This window comes from Nycticebus coucang, chromosome 8, assembly GCF_027406575.1.
Source record: "Nycticebus coucang isolate mNycCou1 chromosome 8, mNycCou1.pri, whole genome shotgun sequence".
NCBI lineage: Eukaryota > Metazoa > Chordata > Mammalia > Primates > Lorisidae > Nycticebus > Nycticebus coucang.
The window spans coordinates 86792746-86808466 of record NC_069787.1 but is presented as its reverse complement, the minus strand read 5'-3'; the positions used below and the strand labels follow the sequence as shown (position 1 = coordinate 86808466).

The 15721-nt window shown below is 40.0% G+C and overlaps 1 protein-coding gene across 4 annotated transcripts in view; it reads left to right on the top strand.

Annotated features, from left to right (window-relative positions):
• ULK4 (unc-51 like kinase 4) overlaps nt 1-15721 on the top strand; it is a 663197-nt gene that overhangs the window by 252213 nt on the left and 395263 nt on the right. For all 4 annotated transcript variants that reach the window (XM_053600787.1, XM_053600785.1, XM_053600786.1 and 1 more), the window contains 2 exons: nt 5706-5757; nt 5858-6002. In XM_053600787.1, the coding sequence (XP_053456762.1) occupies nt 5706-5757; nt 5858-6002 (197 nt within the window). The remainder of the gene's footprint in view (nt 1-5705; nt 5758-5857; nt 6003-15721) is intronic.

The window sequence follows — 15721 nt, the reverse complement described above, 5'->3', positions numbered from 1 at the left end:
TAGTGGGTATGCGAATTGGTACAAATACTTTTCAAAACTGGCTGTTGCTACTGGAGCTGAAAAATGTATATATTATGACTCAGCAGTTTTACTTCTTAATGTATATTCAGTAGAAATGTGAACATATATTCACCAAAATATGCATACAAGAATGATCATAGCTCCAAACTGGAAGCTATCCAGATGCCCATGTGCAGTTTATGGTAAATAAATTATAGTATAGTTGTACCATGGAATATTCTATAACAGAGAAAAATGAATGATCTTCAGTTAGACTAAGCATCTAATATTGTTCATATGCTATTTCCTATTGTTGGAGGTGTATTTTCAGGTTAAATTGGGATTTATGGTTTAATCAGTAGAAGGGTGATTGTGGAATCAAAAGGTGTGCACTTTTGTCATATGCCAGCAGCATCTCTTGCATAGGCTTTTACTTTCCTACCAGCAGCATGTGAGAGTGCCTGTTTCTCCGCAGTTTTGTCAAAGGTGTATTATCTCCTATTTGAATTTTTGCCAGTCTAATGTGATCTTGTGAGGAAGGAAAAATAAATCTTATACTCCCTGGTGGTCCTGAGAATGCAGCTGACAGCTGCAAAAGAACTCAGCCTCCAAAGATAAGAAAGAACTTTAAGAGATACACTAAATAGGAATCACCTTGAAAGGGACTGTGTTACAAATAATATCACTCTGGTTTCTTGAGAAATATAATCATTAACTTTTTATGACTTTTTTTTTTTGCCTGCTAACTAAAATTTTTCCATGACCTTGCATTGGTATCGGTAACTCTGCATGTATCTTACTAGAATAGTATAAAAGAGCTTTGTGAGAACCACTCAGGGGGCTCCGTGCTTTAAGGCTTATGGCCTGCTGGGTTCTTGCTGGCTAATAAAATTCCTTCCCCTATAATCTTTGGTGAGAATCTGTTGGTTTCGGTTTGCCGGTCCTGCTGAATTCCTTCGTTAACATGTTGTTAGCTATTTAATATTGTAAAGGAGAATTAAACAATGTTTTCTTAGTTATTCGGAAGGAGCCATTCTGTCAGTGGAGGAAGTTAATGTCATGACCTAGGCATGTGATGGCTGACATAACCTACTCTAAGAAAAGAGGACTGACAGTTGGAATATTTTTGTTAATTATGAACCAGATTTGAGGTCTACTGAACTGGAGGCGATGATGATTAAATATCAAATATTAGAATAAATTTTAGTTGAGTGCTTAGAAAGTGAATTTTAGTTTTCAAATGATTTGTTTCATCACTCAAACGTAAAAACACCCATCTACAAAAATAACGGTATAAACCATACTTTCATAATGATTGATTGTTTTAGAAATGAAGTTTTCCATAGGTTATAAGATTGTTGCATTTTTTTTTTATTTTTATTTTTTTTTGGTGAACAGAAGAAAATGCGAATATAGTTACATGGTGATTTATAGCTTAAAGGTGCTAAATTTCAAATATCTCATCTTCAACATTTTTTTTTAAAATGGAAAACATTGAATTAAATCATTATCTTGGGCAGCAAAAGCTTTAAGAACAACTGACATAAGGCTTAACAATGCAGATATTATTTTATATTTCCGATGCATTTGTTAGTGTGTAGCTTAAATGTCCCAGAGGTGTCTTTAGGGTCCCTAGGTGACAGGCATTTATTTTATTTGGGACATGCCATTTAGGATCATAAGCAGTGACTACAGGCAGTCCCTGAGTTACAAATGAGGTAGGTTCTATAGGTTTGTTCTTAAGTTGAATTTGTATGTAAATTGGAACAGTTACATTTATTTATTATCTCCATTCATAAGTGTGAGTCATGTATCAGTTGGATGTTTGTAACTTGAGAACTTACTGTAATAGCCTCTGTAAGTGCGAGTTGTATGTAAGTTGGATGTTTCTAACTTGGGAACTTTAATGTGCATGAACATCCTCTCCCCCCACCCGCTTTTTTAAAAGGGGTATCTTAGTTTTTGAGCAAGGAAATAAAAAATCACCAGACTTTGGAATTTTCATTTTCAAAAAGAGTTCACTAGGTCTCTGGTTTTTTTTTTTTTTTTGTAGAGACAGAGTCTCACTTTATCGCCCTTTGTAGAGTGCCGTGGCCTCACACAGCTCACAGCAACCGTCAGTTCCTGGGCTTAGGCGATTCTCTTGCCTCAGCCTCCCAACTAGGGGGACTACAGGCGCCCACCACAACGCCTGGCTATTTTTTGGTTGCAGTTCGCCGGAGCCGGGTTCCAACCCGCCACCCTCAGTATATGGGGACGACACCTTACCCACTGAGCCACAGGCACCGCCCTCTGTTTTTTTTTGTAGAGACAGAGTCTGACTTTAACGCCCTCGGTAGAGTGCCGTGGCCTCACGCGGCTCACAGCAACCTCCAGCTCTTGGGCTTACGCTATTCTCTTACCTCAGCCTCCCGAGCAGCTGGGACTACAGGTGCCCGCCACAACGCCCGGCTATTTTTTTGTTGTAGTTCTGTGGGGCTGGGTTTGAACCTGCCACCTTGGTATATGGGGCCGGCGCCCTACTCTCTGAGCCACAGGCGCCGCCTTTTTGTTGTTGTTGTTGTTTTTTCTGGCTATGTACTCCACAGCTGAATGTCTTTAAGAAATCAATATCACTAGCCTTAAATATTAAATTTTTTTGGATTACTCCATGTAAGGGTTATTATCCCTACACTACAGTAATGAATGATGGAATTTTATGATAGAGATTTCACTGGTACAGAGGAGCTTGATGAGGATTGTAATGATTTATTGGTGCATATGTTTATACATTCTGTGGAAGATTCTGTAAGGGCAGAACATTACTGAGCAAATCATTAACTCCACCTCAGCCAAAAGGTACTCACTGTCTGTTGTCTCAGAAGATTCAGTCTCTTCTTTTAATTGGTACTAGGTGACCTAGTACCAATGAGCAAACCCATGCCAATTTGAGGGTTTGGAACTTGTTCTCTGTCATGTACTATGTCAGATTTTGTTGTCCTGGTTTCCTCACTGTGACTCAGAAGCAATTTGGTAGAGTTTTTAGGGTTTTGATCTTTTTGGGGGGAGGTTATTTACTGCATTGTTGCTATTTTGTTTTAGGTAGTCATTAAGGCATACAATTTTAATTTGACTGCTCAAAATGCAGATTGAGTTTCATGAGTCAGACTGCATTTCCCAATTATTATTTTTATATCAAGAAACAGCCTGCAGCACGATTAAGCAGTAATTATAGTGTTAAGTTATTCTTTATGTTGGTCTGATACTGAGTTTGAAATTTCTCAGGGCTTAAGGGAACTTAGCCACAATTTTAGATAAAAATCAATGGATGTTAAAGGAAGAAAATAAAAAAATACTGTTTAAAAGCATATTTGGAATAGAGAATCCCCCCAAGTCTGGGAGGAGGTGTGGGCTTGGGTTGTGTGGGGAAGAAACTCCCTTTTGCATGTAGGGGCCCCTTTCTGGCAATGTGGTCTGATGGAAGACAGAAAAGCTTTTACCTTGAAATATCTGCCTGGCCTTTTTTTATAACCATCAGCCTATAAATTGGTCTGTGTTGAGCTTCCATTTCTCTAGTAGGTAGGGATTGGGGCATAGGCTAGAAACCTAGATGGAGAAGGGAGATGGTGGTAGCAGAGAAGCTAAAATTTGTCTGAATAGGAAATGCACACATGTTGTGGAGGTGGTGGGTAGGAAAATAGGGAAGGAAGCAAAGAAAGCGGTGGATGCCCAGAAGTCAAAAAGTCAGGCAGTGGGGCAAGAGCCCAGAGTTTGTGCAGGAAGGTCAGTGAGAAAAGTTGAAGTTATAAGTGATTGCAGATAATTATAAAATCTCCATCACTGCAAACCCTCAGTAAAGTCTGGTATATGTCTTAAGAACTTGTGAGACTTTTAAATGTACTCCTTGAAAAGGAACTATGTTCTTTGACCACACTAGTGGGTAGGAATCAACAAAGACCACCCAAATGAGAACAAATAGAGGCCGTTTATTCAGAGCTTGCAATAGCAAGGGAGTTAGCAACTACCACTTACATTTGACAGAGACTCAGGTAAGGATGGCAGAGCTTTGTAATGCAACAAAGGGAAGCCTTCAGGTGTGCCCTGGTGGAGGCTATTGGCAGGGGGATCTAGAGGTGGGCTAACAAGAGGTAGGACATCCTATGTGATTGGTTAGGGGAGCATATTTTGCTTTCTCTCTGGTTGGCCTTAAGTTGGAAGTGAAGGAGGGCATAAAAAAAATAGTGCAGCTGTCAGTTGTTGACCAAATTCTCACCATTCTGGGTTGATGGCTGCTGGGGTTGCCGTTTGCCTTCCCTGCTGAGTCCTTCAGAAGCTGCGGGTCAGAGTTCTAATGTGTTACTTAGTCTGGCCACTGACTCTTTGTATATTAAGTCTCTCAGAAGCAAATAGCAGGAGAAGGTAAAAAGTGAGTAAGATAAGAGAATAAGTGAGATAGAAGCACTGTGTTAGCATGGGGAAGTAAATAAGCCTCTGCGAATTTCTAGACATCTTGAAAAAGACATGAAAGGTTATATTTTAAACTCAAGTTTGGGTTAACCTCAGCTAATAACTAGGATACAAAAGCAAGTTAGGTTTTGTTTTAAAGAAATTGGTGTTCCTGGCACAAATGAATACTTTTATAGCTTTCAAACTTTTTTTATACTTTATATTAAAGGGTAAATTAGTATGATTAGAGTTATAGCAGTGATATAAAAAGTGGCCCCAGGAAAACTCTTTGATAGTACAACCTCCGTAGTTGACCACCTCCTTAAGTTGTCCAAATTTTCATAGATGGGACATGCACCACATATATGTATCAGAACAATAGGCCTAGTTCCTTATCTTGACTAGTTTCTTACAGTCCCTTGGGTGGTCAACTTATAAAGGTTCTACTGTATTTGGTATACTCACATATTCTTAATGAGGGCCTTTTCTAAACCATCTCTTTAAAGCTTATTATGTGAAATGAAGATGGAACAGGCCACCAACCATGTCTGGAGTTCCTTACCTGTGCCAGGCATTGTTTCACTGTTTGGACAGCAAGATATCACTGGGTTTTCCTGACCTTTATCAGTATAGCTATACCAATAGGTGTTTATTGTCACCAAGATAGTTCATCAGATGAAACAGTGGGCTTCAAAGTTAGATTGTAGTAGTGATTTTTCCTTTTTGCATTTGTATTTTGGAAGTAAAAATGTTATTTTGGGTTAAATTTTAAACTATTTTATGTGCTCTGGTACAAGTGGGATGTCAGAGGGGTGGTTTGTATAGTAGATTGACACCTTGTGAGTCTATTTCTAAAAATAACCAAGATTAACTTGTCATAGTTCTTTGATGTATTTGATGAAACATGGGGATTATGTGTCTCTTCCCCTCCAACATTTTGATTGTTGGTTAGCTTAAACTTAAGTAATTATCACTAGCTTATACATACTAATTTGGTTTAATGCCAACATATGCCAACCAGATTTTGTGTTATATACTAAAGTTACATTTATAAACCCTGAAGTTTTCAGAAATTACTATTTTGATTTTTGTAAGAGTCATCTTGACTGAAGACTTTTTCAGAGTTAAATGAGCTTGGTGATTTAGTAAATGTCATAGGAAATTTAAATCCAGGATGAATTTAGCTGTTGATGTTTTTATTCTCCTTTGATTAGTGGTGGTTGGTATCAGTTTTGTGTTTATAGAGAGTTGAACCAAGTCTTTCACGTGCTTTCTTTTAGGTTATTGATTATATCCTTCCACCCTTGGTCTCCCTGGTTCAAAGCCAAAATGGTAAGTGTGACTGTACTAGCAAGAATTGCATCAGTTCCATACTCTGTTTTCATTCTATGTTCATGTAGTCACATTCCTGGTATTTCTTTTTTCTTTCAAGTGGAATGGAGACTCTTCAGCTTGCGGTTGCTCTCAGAAACCACATGTCTACTCGTGAACCAGGAGGTTGGGGAAGGCGAGGAGGCAGCCAGTGTTGATTCTGACAGCAATCTGATGGCCCTCCTTAGAGATGTCTTACTTCCCCAGTAAGTATCATGTAGCTGTACTCTTGTAGAGAAGGGTAGAATGCCCAGGAAGTTTGTTTCAGACCAGGTTTCATGATGGGTCAGAGTCTCGATGTCTTTGTATTTATGCACAAATGCTTGCGTTCTCTTTATAAAAGAGGTCTGGAAACAGAGGCAGTAACTGTTACACTAAGGAATCTCAGTCTGTCTTCAAAAACATCCGGTCAGAGTTTAATCTGTTTTGTGCCAGGCTCATGACTTTGAAGTTATGCAGATTTAAGGGTATTCCTGGCTCAAGGGGTAAAGTTTATGATTCAAGATCCATATCACAAGACTACTGGCACACAAAATTGAGACTCTTCATGGCGCTACTCAGAAATAGTAGAGATTGAAGGACATCTCCCTTACCCCCCAACCTCCACTCTTGGAATTAGAAATTAGGTTTATTTACAGATAGAATTTTGGTAGCGGAGGGGTTGGTTAGGTAAGGTGGTAGAACGTGTAATGAGTATTAGTTAACAGAAAGGGGTTATTTTTTTCTTTTACTTCATTGCTTACATAGCAAACCTACAGCAGGATAGTTACTGAGATAGCTCAATGTAAACATGCAAAACTCCAAAATGGTACTTTATGTAATTAGAGAACACTGTCAATTTTTTAATTTGTTAATTTACTTTTTTCGAAGACCCTATTTCCAAATATTTCTCAATGTAATTTAAGTTTCCAAGAAGCATATGTCATATATCACTCTCAAAGACTTTTTACAAAATTGGTTGAGGAAGGTAAGGCACCTTTTCCTAAGTTTGCTGCTGTTCTGTGTTAAGCCTCCCATGGGCCGAGGAAGCCTGTCTTGTCTGGCCGAGGATTGATGTGTGTAGTGGTTTGATTTGTAGGGCCAGCCTCTTGGGTTTTTTTTTTTTTTTTTTTCCCCTTTCTTTTTTATACTTCTGCAGTTGCTTTCAGAGAGATCACTGATAATGAATATGTACAGGAAGAATACTTTTGAGTCTTTCCAAAGTAAGACAACTGTTTCTATATGAAAAATAATTTTTTAAACTTTGTCATGTGGAGCTTTCTCAGTGATTAAGTATCAATATCGGTTGTATTTGTCATATATGAGGGTATATGTATATAGTTTACACTCATGCAGGTTAAGTAAAAGATTAAAGCATTCTCCACTGGTATTACTTAATTCTTTTAATGCCATCTTACATTTGTAAAGTATTCACATTCAATCCTATCTTTCTGATAAGAAAATGCCTAAAAATACAGTTTTAGCACAAAATGTGATATTTAAAAGGTGAGGTTTTTTTTTGATATCTGGTATCTAAAGACTTATAGAGAATCATTTTTTAGAACTTAAGAAGTGCTCCCACAATAATAGGGACAGGATCTACTCCAGTAGGACTTCATAGTTTAGTAAGAGTTTAACAGCTCTGCAAAGCTGAAATAAAATTTCTTTACATCTGATGTCTACCCAGTTTTAGAACAGTTTGTAAATTAAAAAGTCTTCAAGTTCAGTGCTCCTATGTTACTCATTTGAGCTGGAATAAATAATAAGTATTTTCTTAAAAGTAGTCTTTACCTTTTCCAGAGAAGAGATTAGATAGGAAAATGCAAATGTAAACCACATAGCAGTTCAGGAGCATAAATAATGTAGATGAGTTTAAGTTTCTGTTAAACAACTTGAAGTGCACTTCAGCTAATGGTATGGGATTTATTGGGATGAGATATGGAAGGTTTTCAGAGCTTTTGGGCTGTTGTTGTGAAAGCACAGGTCTTGGCTCTCTGAATTTTAGTCTCTAGCCCTTAGTTCCCTCATCTACATTATGAGGATAATAATACCTGCCTCTGAAGATTATTGTGAAAATTAAATAGGATACTTCTTATGGAACACTTAGGGCAATGTGTGGGGCATAGTACACGCTTGACAGATGTTTAGCATCACTGCTGTTATCATTAGGCTCATTCTTTCAATCCTTTCTAGTAATCTTTAAAATGAAGATCTATAGAAGTGAAATGGCTGTCAAAATAGATAACGTTTATTGTGCCTACCTGGCATGTATAGTAAGGGCTCAATAAATGTCATGTAAAAAATTAAAAAAATGAAATAAAAGTAATGCATTCATCTAACTTCCTTGACTCTGGAGAACTAGAACCTTGGCAAGGAGTTTGGTCTTTGAAGATAACTCTTGGTAATTGTAAGTTTGGAAATACCAATAATGGAAAATTGATATTCTCCATTGAGGATGTAAATAGTGAAGTTTTTAGAGTTCTTGGGAACTCACTTCAGTTTGTCAAGTAGACATAGTGATGTTGATAATTTTGTTAAAGTTTTAATCCTCCTTTAACCCTAAATAATACTTTGGATAAGGCTAACATGAAGGTCTTTTCATGCATATGTTTAGTGGCCTCCCCAGTTTTTGCACGAAAGTATTGTATTAGTCACGACTATTTTATTTGCAAGTGATAACATCCAACTCAAATTAACTTAGCAAATACATTGCTTATATAACTGAGAATTCAAAGACTTGTGCTAGCATCAGTTATAGCTGGGTTCAAGGTGTTGACTTACGTTTACAATCCTCTGTGACTTTCTCACCATCTCTCTCCTGCCTGCATCTACATGGCTTTGTTCTTAGTTATGCTCCCGTGCTCCTTCCACTTGGTGGTTAAATGGCTCTCATGACAGTGGGGTGGGGGTGGGGGGTTTCCCAGAGAAAGGACAGGTGTCTTTTCTATTAGTTCTGGCAAAATTACCAGGAAGAACAATAATTTAATTACCGTGTAATACCTATGTTCCAGGTGCTTATTAGAACTGATGTGTAATAAAAGTAAAAAATCAGCAAGAAAAAACATCCGTATTAATGTTCTCCAGAGCAACTGAACAAATAGGCTATCTGTATGTATATATAAAAAAGAAATATACTGCAAGGAATTGGCTCACATGTTTATAGAGGCTAAGAAGTCCTAAGGTCTGCAGGCTGGAGACCCACTGGAAACAGGTGTAAGGCCAAAGAAGAGCCAAAGTTTCAGTTCTAGTTTGAAGGCAGGGAACGACCCATGCCCCAGTTAGAGGTAGTCAGCCAGGAGAAGTTCCCTTGTACTCTGCCTTTTTGCTCTGTTCAGGTTTTCTGTTGGTTGGCTGAGACCTGCACACATTAGGGAGGCAATTTGCTTTACTCAGTGTGCTGATTCAGATGGTACTCATCCAAGAACACCTTCACAGACCCACCCAGAGAGTGTGCAACCAAAAGTCGGTCCTCTCGGCTCAATGAATTGGCACATAAAATTAACCATCACATCATAAATACCATGCAAAATAGCTTACTATTTGAAGTAATGCATTAATATAAAACAATTGCCTGTTTGCATTGTGCATGGTTTATATTCTGAAGAGGTAAACTTTCAATTGTGAGATAAACTTTAGTCATAACTATTTGTTTTGCTTAGTGCTTACTATATGTGGATTATAATACCATTATAGAGAGATGCTGTTTGAGTTTGACTTTGAAACTTGTGTATGACTGGATAGCAAAGGAATGGACACGCCAGGCAAAAATGGGGAAACCAAGATGTGGAAGAGGCAGAGATCTGGGCAGTAAGCAGACTGCTTGTTTCCAGCAGAAATCTGCGTGTGAGAGTTACATGCAATAGTGGGAAAAGAATGTTTTCTGCCTTTCATCAGCTCATTTATTCATCCAGTGCTAAATGCATCTTATTTCACAGGCATGTTTCCGGTTGGAAAAATAAATGATCAAGATAGGTATAGCCTCTGCCTTTATGGAACGTACTCTCAGAGGCAAAAATTTCAGAAATTTTTTTAGCCGAAGACATTTGTAAGTCAGGTAAACAAAAATGTTTACTGAAGCATTAAATGTTGAAGTCACCTTTCTGAAACTGTGGACTTACCTAATATTAATAAATCTGGAGGGAGCATGGGCTCCTTTTTCACAGTTCACCCATTTAACTGTCTAAAGCTCAGAGTTTCTCAGCATTCTGTGCCCTTAGGACTCTATTTCCCAGGACCTGCTTATTAATGTCTCTCAGAACTTTAGTAGTCTGTCCATCTCAATTTTGGAAATGCTGTTTAATTAAGAACATTTTCACTAAGGTCAAGAACCAAAAAAGGGTACTCAGCATCAAAACTTTTGTGATTTTGGATTATAAGTATTAATAAAATACAGGAAAATTCAACTCTATCTATTGATGTTCTATTGATAACAATTTTCCACAGACTTGGTGGCTTAAAGCAGCACCCATGTGTTAGGTTGCTGTGCTGTAGGTCGGGACTCAGACCCAGTACACTGGGTTCCTGCTCAGGCTCTCATGCAGCTGAAATTGTGCATCTGCTGGTCTGAGTCCTTATTTGGAGGCTCTGGGGAGAAATCTGTTGCTAAGTGTGTTCAGGTTGTTGGCAGAATTCAGTTTCTTGTGGTTTGTGTTAGTTTCTTAGGATGCTATAACATATTACCCCAAATGGGCTTAAGATAGCCGTTCAGGAGACTAGAAGTCTGAAATCAAGGTGTTGGCAGGGTTGGCTCTTCTGGGAAGCTCTGAAGGAGAATCCATTTCGTGCTTCTGCCCCAGTTTCTGATGCCCCAGCAACCCTTCCTTTGTGGCAGCATCATTACAGTCTGTGCCTCTGGCTTTTCCCCTGTGTCTTTGTATTTCAATTTCCCTCATCCTTTCTTTTATGGGGATGGCAGTCATTGGATTCAGGACCCCCCGGAATCAAGGATGATCTTTTTTTTTATTATTATTATTACATCATAGCTGTGTACATTAATGCGATCATGGGGCACGATACACTGGTTTTATAGACTGACATATTTTCAGCACACTGGTTAACATACCCTCCCTGGCATTTTCTTAGTTATTGTGTTAAGACATTTATATTCTACATTTACTAAGTTTCACATGTACCCTTGTAAGATATGCTGTAGGTGTAATCCCACCAATCACCCTCCCTCCACGCATCCTCCCCCCTCCCTCCCCTCTGCCTCTTCCTCTTCCCCATAATTCTTAGGTTATAACTGGGTTATAGCTTTCATATGAAAGCCATGAATTAGTTTCATAGTAGGGCTGAGGATATTGGATACTTTTTCTTCCAATCTTGAGATACTTTACTAAGAAGATATGTTCCAGCTCCATCCATGTAAACATGAAAGAGGTAAAGTCTCCATCTTTCTTTAAGGCTGCATAATATTCCATGGTGTACATATACCACAATTTACTAATCCATTGGTGGATTGATGGGCACTTGGGCTTTTTCCATGACTTAGCAATTAAAATTGGGCTGCAATAAAAATTCTGGTACAAATATCTTTGTTATGATGTGATTTTTGGTCTTCTGGGTATATGCCTAGTAGAGGAATTACAGGATTAAATGGAAGATCTATTTTTACATTTTTTTTTTTTTTTTTTTTTTTTTTTTTTTTGTAGAGACAGAGTCTCACTTTATGGCCCTCCGTAGAGTGCCATGGCATCACACAGCTCACAGCAACCTCCAACTCCTGGGCTTAAGCGATTCTCTTGCCTCAGCCTCCAGAGTAGCTGGGACTACAGGCGCCCGCCACAACGCCCAGCTATTTTTTGGTTTGCAGTTCAGCCGGGGTCGGGTTTGAACCCGCCACCCTCGGTATATGGGGCCGGCGCCTTACCGACTGAGCCACGGCGCCGCCCGGAAGATCTATTTTTAGATGTCTAAGTGTTCTCCAAACATCTTTCCAAAAGGAATGCATTAATTTGCATTCCCACCAGCAGTGTAGAAGTGTTCCCTTTTCTCCACATCCACGCCAACATGTCTGGTCTTGGGATTTTGTGATATAGGCTAATCTTACTGGAGTTAGATGACATCTCAAAGTAGTTTTGATTTGCATTTCTCTGATGATTAAACATGATGAGCATTTTTTCATATGTCTGTAGGCCGTGCGCCTGTCTTCTTCAGAGAAGTTTCTCTTCAAGTCCCTTGCCCAACCTGCAATGGGATCACTTGTTCTTTTCTTGCTTATATGTTTGAGTTCTCTGTGGATTCTGGTTATTAAACCTTTGTCGGAGACATAACCTGCAAATATCTTCTTCCATTCTGAGGGCTGTCTGCTTGCTTTACTTACTGTGTTCTTGGCTGTGCAGAAGCTTTTTAGTTTGATCAAGTTCCAGTAGTGTATTTTTGAAGCCGCTTCAATTGCCCAGGGGGGTCGTCCTCATAAAATACTTGCCCAGACCGATTTCTTCAAGAGTTTTCCCTGCACTCTCTTCTAGTATTTTTACAGTTTAAATGTTTAATCCAGTGGGAGTCTATCTTAGTTAATGGTGAAAGGTGTGGTCCAGTTTCAGTCTTCTACAGGTTGCCAGCCAGTTCACCCAGCACCATTTGTTAAATAGGGAATCTTTTCCCCACTGAATGTTTTTAATTGGCTAGTAAGTAGCCAGATTCATTTCTTGGTTCTCTATTCTTTTCCATACATCTATCTCTCTGTTTTTGTGCCAGTACGTGCTGTTTTTATCACTATCGATTTATAGTATACTCTAAGGTCCCGTAGCATGATTCCTCCTGCTTTGTTTTTATTTCTGAGTAATGTCTTGGCTATTTGAGGTTTTTTCTGATTTCACATAAAACAAAGTATTATTTTTTCAAGTTCTTTAAAGTATGACAGTGGAGCTTTAATAGGGAGTGCATTAAAATTGTTTATTGCTTTGGTCTGGGTTGAAGTCTCAGCTGTGGTGAAATACCAGCAATTAAGTCACCCCGCCCGCCCACAGGCAACAATTGGAAAAGGAAAATCAAACCTTCCTAAAACCACACACCCATGGCACCATTTGGATAGTCCTTGGGCAATTGGCTCAGTTCTAAAGGTCCAAATCAATTGTCTCAGTCAGCACCTGTCTCAGGTAGGAGAGTTTAAAATGTCTCTGGCCACTGGATTGCAGGGGTCTGCTGACAACTGAAATATGACTTGCTGCAGTGGTGTGTGAAGTCAGGAGGACCCACCCAGCAAATAGATTAGTCTGAGAAGGTTGATGCACCTCTGTTACACCCCAGCTTGGATCTCTGTCACACCCAGTCACTGATAACCCTTCAGGGCTGTGATCTAGTTTCCTCCAATGAGCAGATACTCTAGGGGTTTGCACCTGCCTGAATCACAAGGAAATCTATGTCTCCTCAGCCAGGCCACTGCTCTCTGTCTCTATCTGGCAAGGGGAGGTGAGGCCTGAGAACTTCGGGTGCTTGATGGAGGCTGGTGTGTTCACTCAGTTCCATCTCCACCCCTGATTGATGTTACTGACAGAACAAAACAACTTTGCGGAATTCATTTCTATCTTGGCTAAATTCCCCTGCAGAAGAGAAGCTGTTTTGAGTTCACAGAACCTCCAACTCAGGCCCTGTGTTTGCTGCTGCAGGTTTGTATTTACAGCACTATTAGCTGTCAGTTTTTGCCTCCTGCCCTCCTTTGTCTAGGTTGATGATCCCCTGGTGACCTGGAGCTTCTTAGGCTCAGTAAAGTGGTCCTCTGTTCAGCCCCACCCTGGGAGTCAGTTGGCACTGCGTGTGCGTTTTCTAGTCCCCATGCTCCACCCAGGCCTGTACCGCCTCAAGCAAACCCTTTACTCACGCGGCCTTAGTTTCCATCCCAGATGTTCTACTGGTGGTTGCCTCCTGAGCAGATGCCCGGCCTCTTCTTGTTGCCCAGAGAGACAGGGGGTGTGACTCCAGAATATCCAGGGGTGAGCCCTATTGTTGCCAAAAACGACTGCTGCTCTGTGCCTCAGGGCACTGCCTCTCTGGCATGGTTCCCTCTCAGCCAACCATCCTCTCTTCACTCCCATGCTGCAGAATCAGCACTGGCTAGGTGCAGTCCAGGCCTTGTCCCCACCCCTTGAGACATCACCCAAGAATCTGGACTCCTCAGGGAGAGGCCTCCAGACCTTAGAGTGAGAGTGCAGGGGAGTGTTTGGAGCTCAGAATTGCAAGTAGAGTACATATACAGTTTTACACAGTTTAATTCCTGGCTGGAGGGTGCCATGGCACCCTAGTAGGGGATGTAGGTCCAGTTTTTAGAGGGTCTCTTGCATGCAGTATAATGGGAGGTCTTTTGAACTCTGCTCATTTGTTTATGGGGTACTCCGAGCCGTTCTCATGTGGGAGGGGCTCCCGTCTGCTTAGTGATGGATTTTGTACCTTTTGTTTGGATTTTGGGGTCGCAGCTCCCCTCAGTGGGGTTGATATGTGTTCTTCAGCCTTCTCTCTTGGCGCACCTCCAATCTGCCAGGTTACTTGCTAAATTTCTGTCCTTTAACTCTCCTTCTGGACAGGAGCCTCTGTGGATATCTGGCTTCAGTCAGCCATCTTGTCTCCTCTCTCTCTCAAGAATGATCTTATCTCACAGTCCTAAACTATATCTTCAGAGACCCCTTTCCAGGTAAGGTCGTTTTCACATGTTCTGGGTGTCAGCATTTGGACTTATCTTTCTTGACACCATTATTCGTTCTACTGCGCAGTTACAGGATCACAGTACCCATATCTGTGCTGCCCTCAGTGCCTTGGGGTGCCTGAATTTTTTCTCAGGTATGCCCTCCATCTTCAAGCTGGAAACAGGTGGTTAAATTCTCTTTATGTTTGGAATCTCTCTGACTTCTACCACCATCTCAAGTATACTCTGCTTATTGAAGTTGGCAATTTTCGCCATTGGTTATGTTCACCTAGTGGCTCATGTGTTAGGATTCCACTGTGGATGTGGCATGTATGCCCTCACTTCCTCCTCCTCTTCCTTCTTTTGGTTGCCCTCCTTTCTTTAAGATAGTCGAAATGTCAGTAGCATAACTGAGTTATCTGTGTGATTAATGAGAAAAGATTTTTTTCTTTCCTGGGAAGAAAGATAATACATATACTCAGAAAATGACCATGATTTCTATTCAGCTGTGAGACAAGATTTAATTTTAAAGGTTTATGTAGAAGAGAGGAGGAATATTCTAATGGAGCTTAAACCCAAATGGACCTTATTAATTAAAATCAGCATCTCTCAGAAGTTTAATATCAGAGTCATTTACAGTGAAATCTTTTTTTTTCTTAGAGACAGAGTCTCTCTTTGTCACCCTCGGTAGAGTGCTGTGGTGTCACAGCTCACAGAAACCTCCAGTTCTTGGGTTTAGGCGATTGTCTTGCCTCAGCCTCCCGAGTAGCTGGGACCACTGACACCCACCACAACACCAGGCTCTTTTTTTTGTTGCAGTTTGGCTGGGGCTGGATTTGAACCTGCCACCCGCAGTATATGGGGCCAGTGCCCTACTCACTGAGCTATAGGCATTGCCCAATCAGTGAAATCTCAGTATTGGGAGTAGTCTTATGCTGACTATTTGAACAGTTTTTTTCTGAGACATGTTATATAAGGTAAGAACATTTCTTTTTCAGTATTTAACCATAAATGGGAATAGATCCTTCACATAGGATCATAAGCAATAAGCTCATTGCTTATTTGAGGGGGGAAGCAGGAAATTTTAATAGTCATACAAATGTAAATCTAATTTATACTACAGTATGTATTTGGGCATTTGTCGTTTGACTCTTCTTCCCTTCCACCTCCTTTCGTTCTTGGTTATTTTATTCAGTAAATATATATTGAGTGTCCTCCATGTGTCAGTCACTGGGGCTGTAGTGGTGAATAAGACTGAATCTCTTTCCCTCGTGTGCTTACATTCCAGTGGGTGAGATAGCAGTAAACAAACACATCTGTGGGATG